Genomic DNA, 22,366 nt, shown 5'->3' on the forward strand with positions numbered 1-22,366 from the left:
ATTTTATTTGATATTGGTAATAGAATTCATGTGCATTTACTAATCTTTAAGATCAACAGATTAAGATTCGATTTTTTTTTGAATAAAAATGATAGATAATACATAAATGTGTTAATAAATTACAGCTTTTTATTGAAAAAATATATTTTATTATTTAATATGACTATTTATTAAAGTAAAAATGTTTAAAATAACATAAATATTTTCAAAACACGCGTATTGAGTATATAATTCTTCTTTCGTAGCTTAATTATTATAAAAAACATGAATGAATGAAAGAATATACTTCTCACCAATATATTTACTTTAATAAATAATTATTGCAAATGATCAATCAAATAAAGATATTTTTTATCAAATAATTATTTGTTTTTAATAAATATAATTAAGAATTAATTTGATGATGATGAATTCATAGAAAAATTTATTTTTTATCAGTTTAATAGTTATAGCAGGTCTTTCAATTATCTCTGCTAGACCTTTAGTTGCAAAGAAGGTAGTTCATGCTATTAATGCTGGTTCACATATGGCAAAAAGATCAGTCGAGGGATTCGTTTATACTAGAGTAAATTCATTAAACAAATCAATCAATCAATCCATCCATCGTTATTCTTCAAATACAGAAATTAAAAACTAATTTAAAATTAGGATTAAGGCTATGATGAAGATACAAATGCCGTTGATTATAGTGATGACGAGAATTTAAAAGGATTAGTTATTAAGTATGCAAAAGAACCAACCATTTACATGACTGAACGTCATGGTTATAACAGTTTTGGTTATCAATTAGCACTTGATATTGAATAAACTTATACTTTGATTTTGAAATTCTGCGAAATGTATTTTGATAAACCAGGAAGAAGAGTTTTCCATGTCAAATTAGGTGACACTAGAGTTATTACTAATCTCGATATTTTTGCCAAAGCAGGAAGGTTTGTTGCTCATGACGAGTATGTTGAGTTTAAATACTAAAATGGAAAAATTTACTACAAGAATCAAGTTTGCAATAATGGCATTGTTGATGGAAAATTAAACATTTCATTTGAAAAAACATAGAATGATAATCCATTTATTCACGGCATAGTCGTTTATGCTGGCAGCTTAGATTGTAATTTATTTATTTTTAATAAAATATTATTTTTAAAGAAAAAATATTTATATTTATTGTTTATTTAGCATTATTTTTTTGAATATAAATTGATTGTCCCTTATATATTGATTTATTTGATTTATATAGAAACTGACTTTGAAGATCTCCATAACTTTAAGGCTTAATGGGAAAGAAACTATGCTAATGAAGCTAGAAAGAAGGCCGATTAATTAAATAAGTTAAAAGAATAGAAGTTGAAGAAATAAGAAAAAATTATTGTTCGTAATGACCATACAGATATTGAAGAAGACTTTGAAGACGTAATTAATTAATTAATTCATTCATTTCAAAGCCAATGAGAAATTAAAATTATTAATTTTTGATAGAAATGAAAATCTTTTTCAATTATTAATTATTTAATAATTTTATTAACTTTTATTGCTAACGAATAAAAATTATATTTTTTGATACAGTTCAAACAATCTAAATATTATTTATAAATTTAAATTTATTTAGAAGAATTTGAGGATTAAAATAATATTGATGTTTTATAAAAACAATTTCATCATAAGATTAATAAAATATTTAATAATATCAATAGATCGAAATTAAGGAAGAAGTTAAGCAAGAATAAGGTAGAACTGTACCTCCTTTGAAGGAAATGTTAATGACTCCCTTGGGAATAGTTTGTATGATTGGTTTCTTCTTCACATCTTTCGTACTTATTTCTTCTGCTTTCTTTGAAGGAAATGTAAATTAAACTCATCTAAAAGCTTAGAATCAATTTTAATTAATCAATTTATTTTATAAAATTAGAACGTTAAGAAGGAATAATGAAGAAAATAGCAGAAAAATTATTTTAAGCAAATATATAACATTTAAATTTAAGCGTATAATTGATTTATATGTTTTGGTTAACTTCTTCAGTTAATTCTGTAAATAAATATTAACAAATAAATTTGTTAAATTCCCGAATAAACAGATCAATACATTTATCATTTTAATTACTAAAAAAGGCATTTTTGGGTAATAAAATTAGTATTTAATAAATTAAAAAAAAAATTAAATTTCTTAATAAATATATTAGTAATAAATATTAATAAAAAAATATAATACTTATTATCTTGTACTAACTAAAAGTAAAATATTTAAAAATGATTTAGAAAGTAAAAATAAAACCTAATAATTCAAACCAAATTTATTATTTTTTATACTTCATTAAAACAATCTAAAATAATCCTATTTTTTAATATCCTTCCATTAAATAAGCATTATGAACAGTAAAATGTACATTATTTAATTTAAATGACATAAAAAATATAAAAACTTTTTCATAAAAAAATTTTATATTTATTTTTTAAACACTTTTTATTTAATTTTGAATATAATTTTGTCTTGATTATGATTAATTTGATTTAGCATACTTTTTTAGAGTATTTCTAAAAGTTTTTAAATTATAAAAACTAACAAATAAAAGAAGCTTAAAGTGATGTTAACCTTAATTTACAATTTTTATTTATTAAAAAATTAAGGGTTTGATAAAATTTAATTCTTTTTTTTCAATAAATTTTAAGATCTTTCATAATTAATTATTGTTTTTTAAATTGAAAATGAATAAAATTTGATTGAGTTTTTAAAATTGGTGAAATTTCGGAAAGCTAAAAATATAAATTGTTTATTTAGTAAACATTTTATGACAATGAAAGTATTTTTACCAGATATTTTAATAATTAAATATTGCATTTTAATTGATAAATAATATGTTAGTTAATAATTTAGTAAATTTAATGAATCAATTAGCTTGTTACTATTCTTATTCTTATTTGTTTTGTTATTAATTAATTAATCTATAACCTGCTCTTTTATTAGAGGGCAAAAAGTTCTAAGTAGCATTTTTATAGTATTTTTCGAGGAAGATTGTGGCTTCCATAGAATAAGATAAATCTTCTTCTAGTTCCCTCATATACTTAAATGATTTATCCTTATTTTATTTTCTAAGCTCCATTACTTGCTTTATCATATTTTAGCTTACGTCATATATATTTATTAGTAATACTTCATTATAGCCAACGAATGGATTTTTAGGGTCAACATTCATGAATATTTTTATATTGTTTACTGCCATTACTTCTAAACCGTCAAATGTATGCAGAGTTACTTCATGTGGTTAAGGTTTGCCTTCACCAATAGTATATGAGATGTATTAGTAAAGCATATCCTCTATGTTAGCTTTATCCATATAATCGAAAAGTCCTCTTCTCCATATGTACTGTTAAGCTTACTAAACATCCAATCCTAGTAATGCCAAGAGGGTTTCTGAGTAACCATATTTACGCATTTCCATTTCAAAATTAAATAAATTCAATCTATTAATAGTATAAGAATAGAATGTATGTTATTCAGCAACCTTAGTTAAAACTTATTGACACTTTTAAAGAAAATTAGCGTAGCTTTCGTCTAAATAGTTAGAGAAAAAGTGCATATTCTATTCATTTTATAAGATTTCAGTTTTTTCTTGTAGATTGTCAACAAACTTTTGATACTTCTCGAGCAACTAGGCGAAGGAGTAACACCTTTAGCTTGAGTAAGAACGCAATTTGTTTATAATAAATTGAAAGTTTTTAATTCCACTTCTCTTATTGTTTAGATCTACTTCTAAAGTACCAACTTTTTCATTGCTATAAGTTTTCACAGGGGATTTAAATGAATTCAGTTCAGAAAAGCGAGTGAATTCTCTCTTTAATACTGTATTCATAATGCAAACGTCTCCAGATATAAAATAAAATCCTTATAAAGGATTAATAATAACATAGGGTCTCTCACCGTACTTAAATTCAAAATTACTGGGCTTTTTAGTCAAATCAACTGCAACAATAGACTTGACTATGTATTTTTCATTAGATTTTGTATGTGTACTTTTATTTTCAGTATTATCATTGCTTTTATTTGGGTTTTAGGTAAAAATAATACATCGTTTCTCTTATTCTTAAAGCTCTCGCTGTTCTTCTGCTAGCTACTCAGAAATACAATCTATATTTGAGAGTAAATCTGTCTAGCTTATAATTTTCTTATCTAATAAAGTACTTTGATTTAAATAGTTAATCGAAGATTCTCCAATCTAGTTGCTAATTGTGGACTACGAAAGAGAGTGGGAATCCCTTATATGATTAGGATCAATCAAATGTTCGCCATTTTAATTTTATTTATTAGGATAATTCAATAGTTATTAAATATCTTCTTCTTATTACACAATGAGAAAGTTTTCATTAAATTCGTATTCCATCTACAACTCATGTACAGCCTCAGGAAGCAATATTTCTTAGAAGTGAGGGTAGTATTTATAATTATCCTATTTATCAGGATGCGTACTGTAAGAATCAGTAAATTAATTGCTATCAAAATAATCAGCTTCTAATTCCATCTGAATGATATTTATAGTAATATAAATTAATGATGTTTATTTTTTTTATTTGTTTTTTATAGATAATTTATAAAAATAAATAATTAGATTGATTAAATTGTGTGATTGATTATTAATAATTACTTTTTATATTATCTTTTTATTATTTTCTATAAAATTGGATTATATATTTAATTAACATCAATTGAACTGATTTCGGGGGGGCGCACATTTTTTTTATCAAAAACAAAAAAAGAATGAATATTTTGCTTGTTTATTTCTTTGTTAGTTTCTTTTGATAAACCACCTTTTTTTTAACTTGGTCATTTACTTCTTTCTATTTCCACAAATACATAAATTTATACAGTTTTACTACCTTTTGCTTGAAAGCAAAAAAAATTTTTTAAATTTAGATAAAAATAGTAGATTGCTTGATTCTAGTTCTTTTTATAGATTTTATATTTTGAGATTTATTTATTTTTTATTAATACATTTTTGAATATTCCAATGACTTTTCTTCAAAGACTTAAATTTTTATTCTTTATTTAACAAAGAAGCTTTTAAAAAACTATTATTTCATCTTTGTTATAATTCGAAAAATTTTGGAATGTGTGATAAATTCTAAATTTACTTTAATTTTCTTCAAATTATCCTCAGTTTTTCTTTTTCCAATCTTGCACGCTATTATTTTTAATTTACTGATGTTTATGATTAACCTTGATAGAAAATTGTTCTTAGAAATTTTCTACGTTTACCAAAGTTAAAAATATATTTTTTGTCTTAAGTAATGCTTTTCACTCTAAAATAAATATTTTAATTTACAGATATTTAAAATTATTTTTAACTTCGTCATTATTTGATATGAAATATTTTTATTCATCAAAATAAGCAAATTTTATAAACTAAAACGCAAATTAAACAAAAACTCAAAAAAAAAAACATAAGAATCATACTGATTTAAAAAAACTAAGCTTTAGTTTGTTGAATAAAATATTTTATTTGAATTTATATCTAAATATTAGTGAATAAGTTAATACTAAATAGCTTCTACAGTGTTGACGACATTGATTGTTTCTAAAGACATTTAAAAATTGTCAAAAATATAAAAAATTAAATTTATCAAAAAAAATTTTCTTATTTATATTAGTGATTCAAGGTTATAATAATAAGTATTTTATGTAAGTTTCAATTCATATAATAGTTAATTGTTAAAATATTTTATTAAGATTGAAGTTTTAGTAAGCATAATGTAATTTATGATTTAAAGTTTACTAAAATTAAAATAGATAAAGTTAAAAAAACATTAAAAACAAAAAGGCTGGTTGAATATAATTATGATTAAGTGAATGTACAATTGTAATAAACAAAGTAATGTTTGTAGTAAAATAAAAAAGTATTTCTTTTTATTAAAATGTATGCGCTTCTTTGTGTTAAAAATGAAGCATTCGTTTGAGCATTTTGAGTCTACTTAACATCAAATTATTTATTTTCATCTTGGCGATTTGGAAAAATTTTGCTTGTGTTAGGCTATTTCAATATTTTAAAGATTTAATCTTGCAGTTTGAGGGAATATTTTTTGCTTATCTAACAATTTTTTAGTATTATCATAGAGGATTGGGAATTAAGACAATTAATTTATCTATTATTAACACTACTGATCACTTGCTTTCAATTAACTATAATCTTGAAGTTGGTTATTATTTATTTCCTAAATAGAGTCTTTTAGTTGTATATGGAACATAGTTTTTCTATTCTTTATAACATTACACTTTATGTTTTACGTCACGACATCACTAAATATTTTTTCTTTTTTTTAATTCTCGCATTAATGTTGACTGCTTTAATTTTTATTAATACTAAAGGAATTTTTTACCTTTGCTTACTAAATGGAATTATTTTAACATTAACTTTACTAAAATGAAATCTAGGGATCCTCTCTTAATGTCAAACCAAACTTTTCATCTAGCTTTTGTTTCTTGATATTATGAGAATTTTTTAAATCTAAATCTATATCATAGAATAAGCCTTATCTATTTTACGGAGGACTTTACTTGCTTATAGTTTCGAATATTTACTCTTTAAGTGATGTAATATAATATAAATTTTTAGCATAATATTGCTTAAAATCACCAAATACTTGCTAAGAATTGATATCCTATTAAATCTATGACTAAGATTTTAGTATTTACACTGACTGTGGTGATTAAGTATTATTTTGGTGTTGATCTAAATTGTTAGTTTCAATGATCGATTTGTTTTTATTGTAATAATAGCTTAATTATGCAGATGGATTTTAAAATTGTTAACTTTAATGGCGGTTAGAATTTATTTATTTGATATTTTGCTTTTTAGTAGTAGTAGTATAAAAGTAATAAGGACTAATAGCTTTTTATGGTGAATCTTTGCTAATATCAGAATCATAATTAGTAGTAGTTGTATTTATATTTGTATTTCCTGTTCTTCTATCTGAAATATATCCATAATTTTTCGATACTGTGAAATAGTCTTTATTTGTGTTCTATTATGTACTAGTAATACTACTATCAAAATGAATTGAGTCAACCAGTATGATCGTTTCTTACAGTTGCTATTTATGTTGTTTTCCTATTTATGAAATAGATTAAAGTAAATCCTGTTTTCTGTTTGTTTAAGGAGTTGATTAATCACTTGAAGAAAAGTTACTCTTTTTTCTTTGCAAATATGTCGTTTTCAAATTATTTTATATTTCAAGAGGGGAAACAATTTGATCACACGGTTCTTACTATTAGTATATTTAACTGTTGCTTTTAATTGGATTACAGTTTGATATATTAAGAGCCTTAAACTTTTGTTTAAATGAACAACTTTTTATTAATTTCCTTTGATCGATTTAGCTTTTATTATGAATAGATTTTTGTACTTAACCATCTACTTCTTCCTCTTCTTCTTGCAGAGAATTATTTTAATATGAAATGGTTTCTTTTGTAGTTTGATTCTCGTTATTCAAAAAGTCTTTAATTTGTATTGAATTTTTTTTTTTATCATTTTAATTAGGACTTGCTGTAGCATGTAAACTTGTGTCAATTTATTCTCCCTCTGTGAATTTAAAAATATTACTTTTTTAAGCTTAATGCTTTATATTTTTATCGTTTGTTTAGCAAAACAATGAAGTCGTTTTTTCTAGCTTATCAGGATTATAAAAATCATGGCCTTCGAGACTCTAAAGATTTGTGTGTATTTTTTTAGTGCTTCTTTCATCGTTTGAATAGTTTTGCTGGGTTTTCAATAGCATTTAAGGATAATTTTAATCATATTCCTGAGTTTTATTTTATTTGGCAAAAAACATACTCATATTATTCCTTAGTGATTTTCTCTCAGATAATTCAAATAGTTTACCTTAATTGCTAGCTGATGTTTCTTAAGAAAAAGATTTTAAAGAATAATTTTTTGTCAGAGTATTATTTTAATCTCTTCTTGTAAGATAAAACTGCCTTTTCTGTTAAGCATTCAGCTTAGAACTGCTCTCTTCATCAAGTTCAGGAAAATTTTATTCGAAGTTATTATATGAATTACACTGAAAACTTTAAAAACTAGACTCGCTTTTTCTTGATCGTAGATTTTATTGCTTTACAAGAGATAAAATTTTTATTTATTCTTTCAGATTTTAATCTTTCCACTAAATCTATCTCTGCTATGTGCTAAAAAAGACTTATAAACCATCCTTCGAATTGCTTAAATACTGTAGCAAGATCTATCAATAAAATAACAATTTATTTTTTTAAATTTTAATAAAATAAAAAAATTGAAAAATTAGAAACCTTTTTCTAGATGACCATAAGCTCTAATTCTTCGCTTATGCATTTAGCTTAATATTTTCTTGTTTATGTGTGATTGGTATCGATATCTTGGTTTGCCTCTTAATGCCCGAAATAAGAGTTTTCTGTTAAAATAGCTATTTTAACTCTTTTATATTTCTACATTTTGTCATTTATTTTGTTGTTTCGATTTAGCGAGTAGAGTCTTTATAGTTTTTATGATGACTGTAATGTTTGGCTCATTTTTGAGATATCACTTTCAAACTCTTCTTGAATATTAGGAATAGTCTGGTTAGTTTCTTAAATTAATGACAATTTAGAGATCTCCACAACACCACTTTTTATAAAATAAATTTTATCTGCTTCTTATCCCTCTGTATAAATGATGTTATTGTAGTTATATTTCTAAGTAGTAATGTTATGCAGCATTGAGTGAACCTTATTATTCGATAAGCATTAAATCATTTCAAATTTTTAAAGAAATTGTGTGTTCTTTAAGTCTTACTAAGTATGAATATGTCCAATTAATTTATCAAAACCCTCTTTATTCAAAGTAAGTAACCAGCTTTCTTCTCCACAAACCATAGTTGCAGTCCTATAAATTAATATTTTTTTGCAATTAAAACATTTCAAATTTCAAATAATTTCAGTAATTTAAAGAAAAATATTTTAAATAGCTTTTTTAAGATTAAATCCATTTAATTTTAAATCTAAAATAAACTAATAAAACAAATCCTCATAATATATTGACAGCACTTCTCCTATATTTATTTATGCATAATTATATTACTTTTTAATCTTAATATTTAAATTGATTTATGAATTTTTATATTTAACTTGGTAGGATAAATGAGATATTAAAGTAGCTAAACAATAAATTAAATCCAAAATACCTTGTTTAATTAGTTAATAATGATATTTCTCCAAATGATTCACCTGGAATTATTTTTTTTTTGTTGAACATATTTGGAAATTTTTTTTTATAATATTGCTCCTCTTCACTTAACTAGTTTACTTTAACATATTGAGTTTGAGTGTCATTTTCGATACCTTTAGGAATAAATAAGAGCACTTTTCCTTTTAATAACATATAATACTTCTAACCGAGCTCACCTAAAATAATATATTATGTGTTAATATAAAAAAGAAAGAGTTAAAAAAAATATAAATAAATGGAATGAATAATCCATAATAAATTTGGGAAATAAATGATCTTGTTTATTAAAATCAAAAGAAATTAAATTCAAACTCAAATCAAATTAGGAAAAATTGTCTATTACCGTATTCAAAAATAACTTATCTTTTATCAAATTTTTCTAATTTTAGATGTCTAAGTAGAAGTTTGACATCTAGCTCTTAAGATTATTCATTAAGTTTTTAGTTATTTTTAAAAATGCTGAATTAGCAAACAAAGTCTTTTATAAATTTTAATTAAATATTGGAAAAGGCGTTCTTCTGTATAATATCTACAAAGACCTATGATAATATAAAATAGAGTCATTAATTATATTTATTTTTTGTAATTAATTAAAATGCATTTTCTTTAAGATTGCTTGTGATGTAAAATTAATATTTGATTGATCGATTAATTTATTCATTCATTTAGCTTATTATAGCCTTTTGTTTTCTTAGAAACCAGAAAACATAAGATTAATTATATAAAATATTAAATGAATACCAGTTACTAAACAGGATCGTTTAGCATGATATAGGTTAACTCTAAATTTAGCATCCTTTGTTCGTAGTCATTCTTTTATTTTTATATAGACTCCATCACTTTGTCAGGGTTTTTAATGGTGTCAAGATCAGCAGTGGTAAGTTCAATATATTTTTTTGGAAAATAATTGTCATCAGAAATGTATTTAATTTACTCCTACTTATTATGGTTTTTAAACATTCTAGATTAAAGATTTTGAATTAGCTCATCCAGATTGGAAATCAGACTTTTTAAAGATTTCAGATAAATTTATTTTATTTGTTTATCATTCAAATAATTAATCCTTTTATGCTGCTTTTCTTAAGATAGGTTCCCTGAATCATCATAATTAATTGATTGCATCTCTACTTTTAATTAAAATTTAAAAAGTTTAATAAAATTATGAAAAATAAATGAACGATTATTAAAATAAATTATAATTAAAAAAAATTTAGTTTCACAAAAAAAAATAATTTTAAAATATTAAATCCAATTTTAAATAAATAAACAAATTCATTTCAATTTTAATTATTAATAATTTTTGAATCAATACTTGTTTCATGTAAATGAAATTCGATTTATATTTTTATGCTATAAAATCTGTTTTGGTATCTATCTATCTATCCTCTGAATAGTATATTAAACAAAAAAAAAATCAAATATTTATTATTAAAAAAAAATAATTAAATAAATAAATAAATGATTTTCAAATTAATCAAAAATAAAATTTTAACTACATATGATTTAGAGACTAAAGTTTCTTAACATCTAACTTAACCTTATTCAAATGTGACTGATAAATAAGAAGTGGATGATTAAGAAGATACTACTTCTTTTGATGAAAATAAATAATATTAAACTCAACCATTTTAACCTAACTAACTAATTTATTGGCTAACTTACCCAAATTAATAAATAAACAATCGAAATTTCGTTGTTCAAACCAAATTCATTGAAGGACAAATAGGAAGATATAAAGAAATCATATTTAATATCTACTACATTTCTTTTAAGTTTTAAGAAGTTAATGGAAAGTTAGATTATCCTAAAGGAGGATATAGTGTGTTTTTATTGTGAAAGACTAAAAAGATAGAAAATTAATTAGAAAGACAGTAATAAATTCAATTTTTTTTATGTTATTATGATAATATAGTAAAAATTGCTTTATTTTCTCGTATATTAGTATATATATATATATAGATATATATTAAACAAACAAAAAAACCAAATATTTATTTATTGAAAAATATAAATAAATGTTAATGAGAAATGAAATTTTAACTACACATGATTTAAATACTACAGTTTCTTAATATTTAACTTAACCTTATTCAAAAGTGAGTGATAAATAAGAAGTGGATGATTAATTACTTACTACTTCTTATGATGAAAAAAAATAATAATAAACTCAACCATTTGAACCTAATTAACTAATTTAATGGCTAACTTACCCAAATTAATAAACAATCGAAATATCGTTGTTCAAACCAAATGCATTAAAGGAGAAATAGGAAGATATAATGAAATACATATTTAATATTGACTACATTTCTTTTAAATTTTAAGAAGTTAATGAAAAGTTAGATTATTCTAAAGGAGGATATAGTGATGTTTGTATTGTGAAAGACTAAAAAGATAGAAAATTAATTAGAAAGAAAGTAACTAATCCTTCAGCTTTCCTTAATGAGTTACGCTTTTTTTAATAGATGGAAAATGAGTATTTAGTAAACATTTATTACTATTCTAAATGTGATTAGGAATTCTATTTAGAGAAAGGTGATGAAACTCTCTACTCATTTTTTAAGAAAAATACAATTAAGAACAGATTTTTTTTGTTCCTCCTCTGCTTGACAATAATAGAAGCAGTAACATCGCTGCATGTCAGCAACATCTTCCATGGAGACATAAAACCCCAAAACATTATTATTTTTTATAAAAATGGCTTCAAACTTGATAATTTACAGTAAGATTAAGATATTTGTATAAAAGATATTCAATAGTTTTTAGCAATAGAAAGCTTTTTGAAATTTGATTTCGAAGGCTTTTAAGGAAGTCCAGATTATAAATTTGTAGATAATGAGAATATAAATTTTAGTGATTTATTTAATGCTATTTATCGAAATAGTCATAAAGAAGAAATCAAATAAAACTATAAAAGCTTTTCTCAAATGCTTGAAAAATTATTCTGTGTTACGATTAAATTTATAGATTTTTAATCTTCTTCAAAACTCAATAGTGTATAAAAAATATGCTATTACACAAAAGCATTTACATGCAAAAAATTTATAAATAAAATGAAGAGTGAATATCTCAACTTCTTAGATAAGATGTATGTAGATCATTATAGCACATTCAGAACAATATTAATGATTTTAAATTTTCAATATATATAAAATTTTTATACACTAGATGACTCATCTAGCATTTATAAAACTGAGGATTCAATCTTAAAATCGTTACTCTTATCTTATTAGTTTCATCTTGAAAATGTTTTTATTCAAAAAAAAGATGTCAATTAAACAGCTAAAAAATTATTAATCAAACTCCCTTTTTAAAATATTTAATTAACCTCATGAAAAAAATCAAAATCTATCAAATTATCCTACAATATAGATATATATATGCAATAAAGAAAGAAACCACACTTGATATTAATTCATTCATTCATTCATTCATTCTTCAATTTCTGAAACATTATTGTATTTTATGTATTTTAATTTATAGCTAAACTATTAATAACTCTCTTTGTATAGGAGAAAATAATTAAAATCACATTACTTGATTACATTATAATTTTACATTACTTTCAAAAAACTAATTAATTATGTATACTCTTATAAACTTTATTTTCCAAATTATTTAAAATGTGTGGTTATTTTTTAACTCAAAATAAGTGGAAATAATGATAAAGTAATAAAAAGCTACTAACTAAAAATGAAAAAAAATTCTACTTTTTTCTAAATAACCACATTGATATTAATTTATTCATTCTTCAATTTCTGAAAAATTATTGTATTTTATGTAATTTAATTTATAGCTAAACTATTCTTAACTCTCGTATAATCAATAGTATATTATATTTTTAGCCAATAATTATTATTTAAATAAATTTATTTAGTTTTATTATGAATAATTTAATAGGAGAAAATAATTAGAATCACATGACTTGATTACATTATAATTTTACATTAATTTCAAAAAACTAATTAATTATGTATACTCTTATAAACTTTATTTTCTAAATTATTTAAAATGTGTGGTTATTTTTTAACTCAAAATAAGTGGAAATAACGATAAAGTAATAAAAAGCTACTAACTAAAAATGAAAAAAAATTCTACTTTTTTCTAAATAATCTCTTATTAATTAATTTAATACAGACAAAGATTATAAAGAAACTTCTTTGTGCTTTTATTCTCACATTCTAATGAAAAAAAAACAACTTAAATAATTAACAATAGTACCATAACTCCTTAGATTCACCCAAGCTGAGGTTCTGAGGACATCATTTATTTTAGAATTTTTTTATTTCAAAAATATAAAATATTATTAAAATCCTCCCTCTCAATTAAATTTAGTTTTGCAGTAATTATATTTTTGTAGGAGAAATTAGTGTAAATCTGAAGTATAATAAACAAAATAAATGATAGAAAATTTTTGGTTGAACATCAATAATTTTAGTAACTAGATTTTCTTAATAAGAAATTTTATGTTTTCTTTTCAATATTATCTGACTAATTTCAAATTAAATTTAGTAAAAAAATGTTTAATTTTATTATAATCAAAATCTTAAGTAAGCTGAATTAAATTAAAGATAATAAACAGATCTATGAATTTAATTAATGTTTAAATAATTTTGACTTTCATATACCTAAATGCTATTCGATTTGCATAATCAAAGCAATAATCTTTAATGAAATTGAAGGGTTAGAATTTAATCAAAAAATCATTTTAATAGAATTTAAATTTCTCCTCAAATAATAAATTGGATTTAGAAATATACTCTGAAGCTTTATGCCCTGATTGTTAACAATTTATTTTGGGACCTCTTTAAAAAGCTTTGAATGACGATATAATTTTGGATTATTTAAATATCAAAATTTATTTTTATGGAAATGCAGAAGAGGTTTTTGATCCTTAAACAAAATTATTTTCTTATAGATGCTAACATGGCCCAAAAGAGTGCGAAGGAAATAGAATTTCTAATTGCATTATGAATAAAATTAACTCGATTAAAAAGGCGTTAGAGTTAATTATATGTGTAGAGGAAGAGATTAAAAGATATGCTTAGATTTAAATGGTAAATTACGATAAAATTCTAAATAAGTGCTACTAAAAAAAGAAAATATCTGCTTAGGACCTCAAGAAAATTGTAAAATGCAATTCAGGAGAAGAAGGAAATATTCTTTAGCATTTGGCAGCCCAAAAAACTGAATCCTAAACAGAATTATAATTCGTTCCTTGGATTTTAGTTGATGGAAAGTATGAAGTCTAATAATACAATTCAATCACTAAAGATTTAGTCATTTTTGTTTGTGATTACTACAAATAAAATAGATCTGTTAATCTTCCATTTTGTCAATAAAATAAAGAATCTATCTGATCAAGAAAATTATCATTTTTGATTAAAAAATTAATATCTGCCTTAAAAAACTTAAAAACGTATTAGCTAAATTAAATCAAAACAAGCTTATCATTTTGAATTGAAAAAAATATTAACTCAAAAATTTATGTTGAATTAAATTAAAAAAGGAAAGAATGATTATTGCAAATGAACAATAAAATAAATATATTTTAGGTTATTTATTTTGCTTGGATAAATAATAATTTTACTACAAAATGAAATGAAATAAAATAAATCGAATGATGGAGATCTATGTTATGTGATAGTTTATTTTTATTTTAATATAATATTAGTGAAATTTTCATAAATAAATAAATTGTTTTTATTTATTTATTGATTGATTAATTAATTAATTTTGATAAATTTCGTTTAAATAGGATTTGTATGAAAATTTTTTATAAAATTCTAGTGATTTGCTCATTAGATTATGTTATAGTTATTATAAGAAGTTATATTGTTGTTGTGGTTGTTGTTGAATATGGAGTAATTTTACTCGTTGTTTAAATAATTTTGGCTTTTAAATAAGTCACCACTACCATTTAGATCGTTTAGATGATGCTATTAGTCTAGTAAATTTGAAGTATATTAAATGTCATTATGGATCTGCTAATAATCATTCATTTCCTCTAAGTTTTGAGGTATCTTTGAAATATCCAGCTTCTCTGCATTATTAGCGTATTGGGATGACTAGTATATGCAAATATTTTCTTACAATTATATTTTTTATTAGTGTTTAGGGATAGCCTATTCAAAGTTCGCGCACTGCTTTTAATTAAAATTATGCACATCTAAATTTTCATAGTTGGTGTAATTATAGCTCACATAAGGATACTAGTTTAGGTGGTTACTATTATGATTTTATCTATAATTCTGCTAATAAACTTGCTTATCAGACAAAGTATTTTATTCACCTTCAGAATCATTGTTTTGAACAACGGAATTGTTGTTTTCACTTAACATATTATTAGAATTGTTATCTTAAATTTAAATGTCTTAAATATCTTGCTGATCCTTAAGAGTATTTGAACTGGGATCTGAGTTTTATACTTAGTCATTAACTTCTTCATTAATACTTTCGTTTTGTATGGTTTGAAATTTTTAATCCCTCAATTTACTATTTTGTTTTATATTCTAAAAGACGGATTAATTTTACTGGCGGAAATCTAGCTGATGCTTTGTTTGTGGGTGTTTTTTGTATTTACGCTTTTCTTTTGGAAGGCATTTTCCATTATTTTACATTATTTTTTCGTAGTAATCTGCATAATAATTCTCTAAAAAAATCTAACTTTCCAGCGAGTAATAAATGTCTTCTTCAAAATCTTTCATATATTACTGGGTCTCATTATCAAGTGTTTGTCTGATGTTAAGCACTTACTTTACCATGTAAGGCTTCACATCAAATGTGATTGTAATGAGCATAAAAGGATAGAAAAATAAAACGTCAGGCTAAGTATTTTTACCAAAGTAGTTATCCATCTCGTAATCTACTTTCAATTCAATTCCATCTAATGTAACTAGACTTATTGACTTCTCAATTTGCACATCTTTTACATTAAGAAACTTGCTTAAGTAATAAAAATAAAAGTTATTTCTTGTTTCTTTTGAAAAAAATTCGAACAATCCTCTTCTCAAAATTAGAGACCCTATTTGATCACCATTACCACCTAACAATTAACAAAGACCTTCACTCAGACCGAATTTAGCAATATCATGAGTTAGAGTGTGCACGTTAGATCTCACAATCATATAAAATTGAAATTTATTTTTGGTTATAATTTATTTTAAATACTATCTTGCATCAACGAGAAATTCTTCAAATTGCTTATCAAAAGTTGGAATCAGCGATTTATAATCTAAATTGCTCTTCAAAAACTCTGCTTTCTTAATCTAACCTGTGACAAATATCTAATATTGTCTCAGCACTTTACCAAAATCATGAGCATATTTATCTGGATAATTTTCTAAAATTTCTATTATTTTTCTAAACTCCTTCAAACTATCCTATGAATTTGTTAAATCAACCTCATTTGACATGTATTCTTTTAGAACTTCAACTTTAATAGGATTCTTAAAAGAATTAATTGCTGATATCTGACAATAAGGATGTTCATCTTCCTTCATTCCAAAGTCTAAATCTACCATAACATCACCTGCAAGCATATAAACCGTCTACATTTTTAAATGTCTTACAATAGGAATTATTTCCATTTCTACTGCTTTTAAATTTTCTACAGGCTAATTTTCTTGATTTTCTTCATTTTCTATTGCACTAATCCCTACCAATGAGCAGGGTTTTTAAGTTTAAGATGTTTTTTATTTCTCATTTTATTAAACATTTGTGTTTTTCTATATTTAATTTTATTCATTTTTCTTGCTTTAATCTTTGGAAGTCCTAGCTTTATAGCTTTCTTTTTATAAAATAACAAAAATTTACTTCATTTTTTTCTTATAAAAACAATAATCAAATTTAATGTGAGCTATTTGTTAATATCAACTATGATAAACCCAAACGCTACACTTTACTAGAATAAATGCCAATTATTTAATTACTGTCCTTTGTTATCTTCTTCTTAACTTCAAAAGAAACAAAAGAGTTTGAGTCCTTCTCTTCAATTTCCATAACTTTTTAGCTTAATCTAATTTATTTTTCTATTTTCTAAAATTTTCTTAAAAAGTTATAATCAATTGTATCGCTATTATAATCTTTCACTTATTTTTAAGAATCTTGTTAAATTTTGATATGCACCCAATGATTTCAATTATATTATTAAAAAATTTATGAGTGAAAAATACGCCTTTTTTGAATTAATTAGCTGGTGTCAAAACAACTCTGTAATAACTTTATTTAGGAATTCAATAATTATACATCTTCTTTACCAAAAATTTACCATAAAACTTTCCTTCACTCATCATCTATATAAAAAGCTTCTCTACATTTTTACCACAGGATATTCGAACATAATTATAAAGAATCAAAAAAATAAATTAATAAATTAATCTTTTAACTTTTGAAATGGATTCAAAATAAAATAAAATTAATTTCATACTTAATAATAATTTTGATATTTTTATGTTAGAAATTTATTATTAATTTATTATTTTAATTTGTAAAGAAGTTAGTTACTATTGAATTTTCAGAGTTTACTTTATCTTAAATTATTTTAGTAAAAGAGAAAAGTAAATAATTTATCATAATTGTTTTATTAAGAATTACAATTATTTATTAGAGTTGTAAAAATTTTGTAAATTTAATTGAAATTAAGATAGCTTACTTATTACTTTGTTAAAAAATAAATAAAAAAAATTACACGTATGTTTTTAGTTAGCTACACAAAAGAGTTACTCGATGAAGCAAATGTAATAATAAAGAAGTAATATAAATTAAAATCACTAAATAAATATAAAAAAAGTATTTTTATTGAAATTTAAAGGCAATCATCTATTCTTAATTTCATACTTCTACTTTATTTTTTCAATAGACTCCTGGAATCATCTTGAAAGTTGCTATTTTACAGTATTTTTACCATAATTCTTTGTATTTTGATGAGCATCTTTAGTCATCACGCCATGCTCTTTGAGATAATAAAATAAGTAAAGAGAAAGGCAATATATATGGAACAAAACTTGTTAGTCTACTTGTCAAGGCAAAAGTTAAGTAAGTTATAATTTCTCCTGAGTAATTTAAATGGCGACCAATACCCCAGAAACCACTAATCAAAAGCCTGTCTTCCAGGAGAACGCATTTTTAACCTAAGAAAGTAGAATTTTTACCATATCTCTTGTATACATATTTCTACCAATTAGAGACACGGAAAATAAAATGACCAAACAAATGCAAAAGAACCACGAATAAATAATAGGGCATACCATAGTTTTCAGTGCTATCAGCAACAAACCATCCTACAACGCTATACCAAAAAGGAACATAGATCATATCTCCCCAAACTAGCATAAATCCAAAGTGTTCCTCAATAATATCCCAAGTTGAGAGCATAAATTCTTCTTTTATGTAATGAGTAAAAAGATATAACCAAATAAAGACTTAAAGTAATATCATCTAAGTTGATAGACCATAACGAGTGTGTTGGTACTCAGCAAAGCTGATTACGAAGAGATGCATGCCTAAAAGCGAAGGTTAGTAAAAAAACATTTTTAAATCTACTCCAAAAAGAGTAGGATTTAATTCCATTCCACACCAAAATTCGAAAAGGAAATCAGGCAAAAAGCTTGTATTTTCAAATTTAGGAGACTTGTTCAACTTACCTTTTATGTAAAGGAAAATAGAAAACCCAATAGAAAATACATTCACTACTGTAAAGAATGACCAGAAATTTCTAATCAATATCTCCAACGAAAATCCAAATAAAATTCTTGCAACAATATAAGTAATCTAAGTGACAAAAAACATCTGCAATCCAGTGAGTTCATAATCTTTTCTCGTTTTCTAAGGAGTTGGAAAGCCATAACCTGAAATAGAAGGAAAGAATTTGGCACCTAAAAATTAGAACAAGAAAAACAAACCAAAGTAGAGCGAAGACTCCAAGATAGACTCTTTTGTAACAGGTTAAACTAAATCAAAAACACTCATTTTTTTTTTGCTATTTATTTATTTTGAATTTAATCAATATTTTTGATATTATTTAAAAAAGATATGTTTGTTTATTTGTTGTTATCTTTATATAGTATTTTGATTTTGAAAGACAAAACAATCGCTTTCTAAAACTTTCTTTATTACAAAAATATTAATAATATTATTAAAAACAAGCAGCTGTAACAAAAAATCTCAACCACAGATTGCCAAAAACGAAGTCTTGATCATATTTTACTTACTTTTATTTGAATATTCTCTTGGACATTAAATTAATAAAGATGGAGAGTAAAACTCAGATCTTTAACAAAAAAGATTAAAATGATAATTTTTTATAAACTGACCAAAAAAAAATAATTAAATTATTAAAAAACACTTAACTGAAATAAAATTTATAAAGAGATCAGAAAGAATGAATGTAAAATTCAAATTCTTCATAATTATATTTTTATTGGCGAAATTAATTATTTTGATTTACCAATACGAAGTATATAAAAAATGTAATTTGTGCATTAAAAAAATAATAAATTATTAAAAGTATTTAATTTTTTTATGTATTTATAATATATTTATAAAAAAATGTATTATTTGGATTATTAATTTATTTGTTTATTGATAGAGTGAAATATTCTTTTTAAAAATATTGAATAATAATAAATTATATATACAGAAAAATAATAAACTATTATTATTAATTTTTTTAATAACATAAATATTTTTAAAGTGAATATTCTCAATTAACTCTTTCCATTAAATTTTATTTTCTTGTAACGTAAAATTATATAATTTTAACAATTTCTTCATAGAACGAGAGCATGAATGCACTATTTAAAACTGTTTATATAAGTTTGGGAGAAAGACCTATTTTTAGCAAAAAGGAACAAATTAAAAATAAAAGTCAATCATTTTATTATAATTTACCTTTGAAAAAACCTTAAAATCCTTGTTCTTCAAATATTTTCTTTATTATTTGACTGAGGCTTTTTGATTTTTTATCTTTGTCAACCTTAATTTATAGTAATTAGTTAGAAAAAGATAATAATAAAGTAATTGAATTACATGAGTAAATGTTCTAATAACCTAGTAAGGGAATGTTATTATTGTAGCAATAGCCTTAGAGATAGCACCACAAATAAAGTACAATAAAAATTAAGAACTGATTGATCCTAAAATTAATTATTAATATTTAAATATCTTTGAATGTATATTAAAATAAAAAATGATTGATTGATTAATTTTAAATATTTATTTATTAATTTATACCTGATAATTTTTCTTTAAGATACTCGTAAGTTATAAATTGTACTATAGGATTGATGACTAAAATCAAAGAAGCTGAGAGTCCCTTGAAAAGACTAAGAATTCCTTCTTTTTAAATCATTTATAGCATAATCTTTAAGAAATTATCATTGTTTTACTTTTTTTATAATTGTTTTTATTGAGCATTATGCATAAATGAATTGAAAGTATGAATGAATGCTTTTACATTTCCAACGACTGATCTTGTTTAAACAACCCAAAATGGATTAGTGCCGATTGTTGTAATTATACCTGCTAAACTAGACACTTTCAAGTAAGATAAATTGTCTCCTTGTTAGACATTAAAGTAATCTTTAAATAATTAATACCTAATAATTAATAAGTTGTATTTAATATTTTATTTGCTTTCTAATTTGCTAATTACCAGTAAAAGTAAATTCCATATGATATAAAGTTTCCTGCAAGCATTGGGGTCATACCCTTGTAAAAAGCTATTTAAAAAATAAGAAAATAAGTCAAAATAGATTAATTAATGAGGATTTATTTTTGAATTGATTATTCTACTTGCTTCAAAAGAATTAAAAATATATTTTTAAAACTTAAATCAACTATCCATTTTACCTTAAATGCCTTCGTTCCCAGCCACTTTCTTGATTATTTAAATTAAATTGCTATTTTTTTCATTGCTTTTTTAGGAAAATAAAAATTTTTATCTTCAATGTTATTTTTGATGTAATTATGATTTTTTGTGAAAATAATTCAATAAATTTACGTTTGCATTCTTGTCTTTATATTCTCCATAGGATACAATATCAAAGTTGATATTGCTCCTGCAAGTGCTCCCGACCATCCATGTATAACTGTTTATAAGTTCTTATCAATTGGCTTTGAGTTCATTTTATGCTAAAATCTTTATTTTTTATATAATTTAATTGATTGATTGATATTTTATGTATCTTTTCCTTAATGGTGATTAATTAATTAAAGATTTAATTATTAAATTATTGCTTGCTTGTTTGTTTGCTTGCTTTTTTGTTATTAAATGTAAACTTATAAATCCTAGTTACCACTTTGATACTCTCAATCAGAAATTATAAAAAAGTTAAATCTCATCAGCTTTTGTTACAAATTTCATTTCATAATTACGTCCTACTGAATCTTTTACTGACGTAATAGAGCTGTCATCTTCGCAATTAATTTGCAAAATGATTCACTTTACATACACTTTAAATAAATCTTGCAAATTATTTAAATTTTAATAGAATCTAAAGAGTTTTCTAAATTCTAAATAGTTGAATACTTTAGAAATTATATTAGAATGAATGGTAAATTATATCATATTTAAACTAATTTTATCACTTTCTAATATTTTTATATCAAATCTGATAAAAAAATTTTTAACTTATGTCAAACAGCTTCATCTTTTTAATTTTTTTTAAATATAGAAATAATTAACTATTAAACATTTAAAAATAAATTGATTGATAGATTTTATTTTTTAAAATGTAAATGGTTCTCTTTAAAGTAAATTTGTTTCCATAATACTCTAAATAATATAAATTTCTGCTATAAAAACTAAAAATAGCTTAAATTTTTTAGATATATCAATTTATTTAAAATTCATTAAAAAGTAAATTAATTTTAATTTGATCAAGATATATTTAATTTAAAAATTTCTTTCCAATATTATATTTTTTAGACATATTACCGCTTTTCTTCGTTTCTTCTTCCCTCGTCAAAGGTAGGAACAAAAATTTGTAGACACTAGTTTTTATTTTTTGTAGAAGAATATTATTAAAATTTCGCTTTTTTTAAAAAACTAACAAACTACATTTAATAAATATTACTATCTATATATCTATTTAGATTATTTATTTTAAACAAAAATGATTTTAAAAATTACTCAAAATGTAAAG

The 22,366-nt window shown here is 22.9% G+C and overlaps 8 protein-coding genes across 8 annotated transcripts; 3 read left to right on the plus strand and 5 right to left on the minus strand. All coding sequences in view use genetic code 6, as the record gives it.

The window, feature by feature from the left end:
- Positions 1-400: 400 nt before the first annotated feature.
- On the plus strand, positions 401-1,927 carry TTHERM_00394570 (Di-glucose-binding within endoplasmic reticulum protein; the record flags this gene model as incomplete). The annotated part of the gene is made up of 5 exons (XM_001011929.3): positions 401-565; positions 649-1,108; positions 1,238-1,410; positions 1,692-1,841; positions 1,907-1,927. 5 exons carry the CDS (start codon positions 401-403, stop codon positions 1,925-1,927), a joined length of 969 nt encoding a protein of 322 aa, XP_001011929.2.
- Positions 1,928-2,882: 955 nt separating this feature from the next.
- TTHERM_00394560 (hypothetical protein) lies at positions 2,883-4,511 on the minus strand (the record flags this gene model as incomplete). Its single annotated transcript, XM_001011928.3, has 1 exon — positions 2,883-4,511. One exon carries the CDS (start codon positions 4,509-4,511, stop codon positions 2,883-2,885), a length of 1,629 nt encoding a protein of 542 aa, XP_001011928.1.
- Positions 4,512-5,979: 1,468 nt separating this feature from the next.
- On the minus strand, positions 5,980-10,340 carry TTHERM_00394550 (cyclic nucleotide-binding domain protein; the record flags this gene model as incomplete). The annotated part of the gene is made up of 5 exons (XM_001011927.2): positions 9,963-10,340; positions 9,565-9,760; positions 9,178-9,397; positions 8,288-8,879; positions 5,980-8,220 (listed from the first exon to the last, which is right to left on the minus strand). Exons 1-5 carry the CDS (start codon positions 10,179-10,181, stop codon positions 5,980-5,982), a joined length of 3,468 nt encoding a protein of 1,155 aa, XP_001011927.2. The 5' UTR covers positions 10,182-10,340.
- Positions 10,341-11,236: 896 nt separating this feature from the next.
- On the plus strand, positions 11,237-12,556 carry TTHERM_00394530 (kinase domain protein; the record flags this gene model as incomplete). Its single annotated transcript, XM_001011925.1, has 1 exon — positions 11,237-12,556. The coding sequence occupies one exon, from the start codon at positions 11,237-11,239 to the stop codon at positions 12,554-12,556; it is 1,320 nt and encodes a 439-aa protein (XP_001011925.1).
- Positions 12,557-13,807: 1,251 nt separating this feature from the next.
- On the plus strand, positions 13,808-14,581 carry TTHERM_00394520 (gamma-interferon-inducible lysosomal thiol reductase; the record flags this gene model as incomplete). Its single annotated transcript, XM_001011924.2, has 1 exon — positions 13,808-14,581. One exon carries the CDS (start codon positions 13,808-13,810, stop codon positions 14,579-14,581), a length of 774 nt encoding a protein of 257 aa, XP_001011924.2.
- Positions 14,582-15,019: 438 nt separating this feature from the next.
- TTHERM_00394510 (hypothetical protein) lies at positions 15,020-17,222 on the minus strand (the record flags this gene model as incomplete). Its single annotated transcript, XM_001011923.3, has 2 exons — positions 15,020-17,010; positions 17,153-17,222. The coding sequence occupies 2 exons, from the start codon at positions 17,220-17,222 to the stop codon at positions 15,020-15,022; spliced, it is 2,061 nt and encodes a 686-aa protein (XP_001011923.1).
- An 852-nt stretch (positions 17,223-18,074) lies between these two features.
- On the minus strand, positions 18,075-19,190 carry TTHERM_00394500 (ergosterol biosynthesis ERG4/ERG24 family protein; the record flags this gene model as incomplete). The annotated part of the gene is made up of 1 exon (XM_001011922.3): positions 18,075-19,190. One exon carries the CDS (start codon positions 19,188-19,190, stop codon positions 18,075-18,077), a length of 1,116 nt encoding a protein of 371 aa, XP_001011922.1.
- Positions 19,191-19,923: 733 nt separating this feature from the next.
- TTHERM_00394490 (carrier protein) lies at positions 19,924-21,347 on the minus strand (the record flags this gene model as incomplete). The annotated part of the gene is made up of 8 exons (XM_001011921.2): positions 19,924-20,051; positions 20,112-20,196; positions 20,250-20,356; positions 20,454-20,607; positions 20,677-20,818; positions 20,875-20,941; positions 21,072-21,136; positions 21,223-21,347. The coding sequence occupies 8 exons, from the start codon at positions 21,345-21,347 to the stop codon at positions 19,924-19,926; spliced, it is 873 nt and encodes a 290-aa protein (XP_001011921.2).
- Positions 21,348-22,366: the final 1,019 nt, after the last annotated feature.

This window comes from Tetrahymena thermophila, assembly GCF_000189635.1.
Source record: "Tetrahymena thermophila SB210 genomic scaffold scf_8254719, whole genome shotgun sequence".
NCBI lineage: Eukaryota > Ciliophora > Oligohymenophorea > Hymenostomatida > Tetrahymenidae > Tetrahymena > Tetrahymena thermophila.